The 6000-nt window shown below is 35.8% G+C and overlaps 1 protein-coding gene across 1 annotated transcript; it reads left to right on the forward strand.

The window, feature by feature from the left end:
* Positions 1 to 4125: 4125 nt before the first annotated feature.
* On the forward strand, positions 4126 to 4875 carry LOTGIDRAFT_171398 (hypothetical protein; the record flags this gene model as incomplete). Its single annotated transcript, XM_009047592.1, has 1 exon — positions 4126 to 4875. One exon carries the CDS (start codon positions 4126 to 4128, stop codon positions 4873 to 4875), a length of 750 nt encoding a protein of 249 aa, XP_009045840.1.
* Positions 4876 to 6000: the final 1125 nt, after the last annotated feature.

The raw sequence follows: 6000 nt of genomic DNA on the forward strand, positions 1-6000 counted from the left end.
TTTGGATGAAGAATAAAGTGAAACAGAATGCATCTGAAGAGGATATATTTAGCTCAAATTTAAGTCAGACAAATGAAGGTATTACTTCACCTTCAATCTACAAGAAAGACTTGATTTAGAAGCAGAGATAAAAACAAAGAAAATAGAAGCAGAAGAAAGAGCACATGATTTTAAAGAAGTCCTTCAAGAAAGTTCCTTTACAAGATCCCCCTTCCAATGACAATGCCAATGGACAAGAATCAGATGATCACCAAACACAATCAGCAGATGCTCTTCAAGAAATACTGACAAATCAAATGAGATGTATGGAAAGAATGTTAGCTAGTCAACATCAAAATACTATGCTGTTAACATTACCTAAACCTGAGATACAAGTATTTAATGGAGAACCCCTTGACTTTTATCCTTTTATAAGATCATTTGAAAATTTGGTTGAAGGAAAAACTGAGAATTATAGTACTAAACTGTATTACTTAGGAGAAGTTCAGAAACTGATGAAAGGTTGTTTATCTATAAAGATGGATATCTAGAAGCAAGAAGATTATTAAAAGAAGATTTGGTGATGATTACACTATAGCGACAGCCAATGTTGATAAAATACCCAAATACCAACAACTCAAGTCAGAAGATGGAAAGGGTTTACAACAATTTTCTGATGAACTGATTACATGTAGAAATACTTTGAGAGTAATTGGGTACCTAAGTAAGATACAGAATCCTGATAATTTGCAGACAATAATTAGTAAGTTACCATTTGACATCAGAAAGAGGTGGAGAATGAAAGCTGATCATATAACAATTTTTGATCAAAGGGAAGTAACTCTTCATGATATAACTGATTATGTAGAAAAGGAAGCCAGGATGGCCAATCACCCTGTATTTGGAACTGTACAAACTGATAGACAACAACAGAAACCTAGAAATGAACAATTTAATTCAAGATACAACAAGCCACATTACAAACCTACATCTAAGTTGATGAAAACAGTAAATGGAAATCAATTTGTAAATTTTGCAAGAAATATCATTTTGTATCAGGCTGTAAGGAATTTCTAGGCAAAAAACTTGATGAAAAAAGAAAATTTGTAGCAGACAACAACTTATGTTTTAACTGTTTATGTAATAGTCATAGAGCAAGATTTTGTAGGATGAATAAGAATTGTGATATATGTAAAGGTAGACATTCTGTATTACTCCATCAACCTGAAGAAAAACCTGAAGTAGCCAATAGATTTGTCGCAACAACTACAAGTCAAAGCTCAAAGATTGCTTTTATTACCAGTTAAAGTGAAGACAAGGGGCGGCTCCACTCTAATCTCTACATATGCTCTACTTGACTGCGGTTCCAATGGAACATTTTGTACAGAAAGACTGCCGAATTTACTACATATTACTGGAACAACAACCAAATTAAGATTAACCACATTAGACAAAGAGAAATCCGAAGTTGAAAGCAGCTCTGTGTCTTTAGAATTACACAGTATTAATGATACAAGTTTCACTGAAATATGTAATGTATATTCGAGACCAACTTTGCCACTTCAAATGATATACCTAAACAAGAAGATATTGATAGATGGTCGTACTTAGATGGTATTAACATCCCTCCTTTGAATAGTGGTGTGGATTTGATAATTGGTCTTGATCACAGAAAAATACTAGAAACAAGAGAAGTAATACAATGTAGAAACCACGGACCATATGCAGTAAAAACTATACTAGGATGGGTAATAAATGGACCTCTTGGAACCAAGAATAACTTAAGAGAAAAGACTTGCAATTTTATTAAATCTGATGTGCAATTAAGTGAACAGTTTCAACAGTTTTGTAATATGGAATTTGATACTATTGATGAGACAAGATTAGAAATGTCCCAAGATGATAACAAAGCTGTGGAAATCTATAAGAAGTCGATTGAAATATCTGAAGGCCATTACCAAGTCGCTCTCCCTTTGAAGACAGACCCACTTGACCTACCTACTGCAGACCAATGGTGGAACATAGATTTAATTTACTAAAGGAAAGATTCTTCAAAGATCCAGATTTATATCTACGTTTTGAAGAAATTATCCAAGATTTATTGAAAAATAACTATGCAGAAAAGGTTCCTGATGACGAAGTTGAAAGAACTGATGGAATGTTATGGTATCTCCCTCACCTTCCAGTATTTCATGAGAAGAAACCTGGTAAACTACGAGTAGTATTCGACTGCTCAGTGAAATATCAAGGCATTGAACGATGTGTTATTGAAAGGACCAGACATGACATCAAACTTAGTTGGAGTTCTGACAAGATTTAGGCAGGGTTTCTATGCAATGATGGGTGACGTCCAGTCGATGTTCCATCAAGTAAATGTCATTCCAACTCAAACAGATTTATTTCGACTATCGAATGAAAGTACACGTATTTGGCGCTACAAGTTCACCAAGTGTTTGTAACTACGCCTTGAGAAGAACAGCCGATGATCAAATTGAGAATTATAGCCCTGATATTATTGACTTATTATCCAATGGTGGATTCCAACTTACTAAATGGACTTCAAATTCAAGAAAGGTCCAGAGATGTTTCAAACCTAGTAACTTTGGAGAAATTAAGTTGTCTCATCTCCATCATTTTGCAGATAGTTCAGAACAAGCTTACAGTGCAGCAACCTATCTGCGACAGTTGATACCAATGGTAAAATTTGTCATTGGAATGTCAAGAGTAGCACCTTTGAAGACGCTGAGTATCCCAAGATTAGAGTTATCAGCTGCAACTGTTTCGATTCGTTTGAACAATATAGTCAACAAAGAACTAGAATAAGAAGTAGATGATACATATTTTTGGACAGATAGTACAAATGTACTGAAGTAAATTAATAACAATAATAAAAGATTTAATACATTTGTTGCCAACAGAATCACAACTATTTTAGATGGTTCATCAAGATCACAATGGAAATATGTAGACACATCACAGAACGTTGCCGATTCAGGTTCAAGAACCCTAACTGTCAACTCATTTCTCAAGGATTCGAGATAGTTATTGGGGCGGGAATTTTTATGGAAAAATGACGATAAATGGCCCAAACATCCTGAAGAATTTCATTTAGAAGAAAATTTTCTATAGGGTTTCTATGCAATGATGGGTGACGTCCAGTCGATGTTCCATCAAGTAAATGTCATTCCAACTCAAACAGATTTATTTCGACTATCGAATGAAAGTACACGTATTTGGCGCTACAAGTTCACCAAGTGTTTGTAACTACGCCTTGAGAAGAACAGCCGATGATCAAATTGAGAATTATAGCCCTGATATTATTGACTTATTATCCAATGGTGGATTCCAACTTACTAAATGGACTTCAAATTCAAGAAAGGTCCAGAGATGTTTCAAACCTAGTAACTTTGGAGAAATTAAGTTGTCTCATCTCCATCATTTTGCAGATAGTTCAGAACAAGCTTACAGTGCAGCAACCTATCTGCGACAGTTGATACCAATGGTAATATAGTCAACAAAGAACTAGAATAAGAAGTAGATGATACATATTTTTGGACAGATAGTACAAATGTACTGAAGTAAAGAACAATACCAAAAGGAATCTTAAAGTTGGTGATGTTATTCTATTTGAGGAAAAAAATAAACCTCGCGGAGCAATTTCTAAAGTTTTCGAAGATGATAGTCAAACTAAAAACCAGAACCCAAATATTTAAGAGACCAATTGATAAACTTGTTTTGCTCGAGAGTGTTACTGATTGACTCTAATAAGATATTATGTATAGTGACTTTATTATCATCAGCAAAGTTTCAAAGTGTGTTATTATTATATTCCACTATAGCCCTTCGGGCATCTCGGATTTATGAATGCATTATTCTTGCACGCAATCAATGTTCAAAGAAAGAAAAATTCATGTGCTTGTATGTATACACAAGCAATCATGTGACTAGATATGGTGACTATATAACCCATAGCTCGATTGTGATCAATTGTCTTTTTTCTTGTTGAAAACTAGACCTTGCACGTCGTTACGTTCGTGGCAATTTCGTAAGAAATATTTACTTTTACTTTAGTTTTGTGAACGCTGCTGGTTTTCACAGTTTAACATTTCGATTCAATCCGTTAGATCTTATCTATTTTTGCTATCAATGGCTGAGTCAGACAATGATGACATTCCTGTCAACAATGATATAATTATCAGTTATGATCCCTTAGATTTAAATTCGCAAGATACAGATATATCGCCCTCAAATCGGGCCACTGTAAGTAATGTTTGTGTTGGTTTTCAAACATCTGGGGCTTCAGGTAAACCAGAAGTCAATACTTCTAAGGTAAACAATCTGAGGAAACGCCGAATTTGTAATAAGCCTACTCCTGGTAAGAACAGTAAAAGTCTCAAATGCAAAAAAAATGATGCTAGCCATATACCAAAATCGACCGTTGTCCAGTCGGATCATAAGGTGCCTTCTACCGTACGCCATGTTAAAACCTGTAGGCCTATGAGTCGTGTGAACTTTGGAAACAAGTCCAACTATGATAATAATAATAAACCGTGTACAGTAGGTTCTAGCGACTTTGCAAATTTTGATTACTCTTTGGCACCTGGCAATGAACAGAATGACTCTGACCAGTTCTATGATTATGATCGTGATATTTATTTTGATTGTGACCCTTCAACTTTTGTTGGAAAGGTTAATACTAATCCTAGTTCTTATAGATCTAATGTCAATGATTTTTCTTCAAATAATGTTGTTCTTAATCGACAGGAATTTGAAGATATGAAGAACCAGATGGCTGCTATGAACAGTTTTTTGCAGGCAAATCTTCCTATTGTTCAGGAGGTTGAAAATGATAGGTCCTCTCTTATGGCTGAACTGAATGATATCAGATTTAGTTGACCCAGAGTCCATGTACAATGAATTCCTTGAAGAATTCGAGGACCCTGATGACTTCGACATTCCAAAAATATTTCAGGCTGATGACTTATTCGCTAAGCCAGCTAAAGAGAATGTTATTAACTAGGTCAATGTAGCAACATCCAAAAGAGTTGAGATTGGCAAGATGGCATCAAAATATCCTTTAGTGGACGGCGATGTTTGGAGTGTCTTACCAAAACCAGCCCAGGCTCAGGATAGTGCATTGCAGGATGTGCAAAAACTTATTGGACTTAGCAGAGCCCCCGTTCTCCCATTACTTTCCTCTAGCAACAAACAGGAAGTGAAAAATAATGTGGTTGATTCCATTGTCACTATGGGGAACGTCATGTTAGAGTTGTCCTTCAGGAGAATTTTTCTCGAATGTTTTTTGAGCAAGAGATATCACCCCCTGTGCTCCACAACTCGCCCTGTTGGAGACACTCTATTTGGTCCGGATGTTGCTACTCGGATGAGAGAGATTGATCAGTCCAATCGACTCTATTCTAACTTGAATAATTCTAATAGAAATTATCGTTTTTCTAACAATAGACCATCTTTTTTAGGGCAGGGCTCAGCGGGTCGTTCAAGAGGGAGGTTCCGTTCACGGGGAAGATATACCCGAGGACACGGACACAGTTATCAACAACCTCAGTCGACTGCTCAGCAGCAACAGTCTGCTTAAATGAAGTAAGTAGCTCTAATTCATTTTTTGCTGGTCAAATTGCCAATTTTATTCCCAACTGGCAAAGGCTGTCATCAGATCAATGGCTTTTAGAGACAGTTCAGGGATACTTTATTGATTTTATCAGTCCTCCTGTTCAGAGATGTCTCCCAGTTTCACCAAATTTTAACAGTGATGAGATGTCTTTGATAGACAAAGAGGTTTTTGACATGCTCTCCAAAGGGGCTATTGAAATTGTTCCAAGTGATCCCAGACAGTTTATTTCAAATATTTTTCTAGTTCAAAAGAAAAATGGCAAGTTTAGACCAGTAATAAATCTGAAAGCATTAAATGAATTCGTTAAATATGAGCATTTCAAACAGGAGACATTGAGCGTGACTCTCCGTACAATTCAGCCAAATGTTTTCCTAACATCCATTGATCTG

This window comes from Lottia gigantea (assembly GCF_000327385.1).
Source record: "Lottia gigantea unplaced genomic scaffold LOTGIsca_114, whole genome shotgun sequence".
NCBI classification, from domain to species: domain Eukaryota; kingdom Metazoa; phylum Mollusca; class Gastropoda; family Lottiidae; genus Lottia; species Lottia gigantea.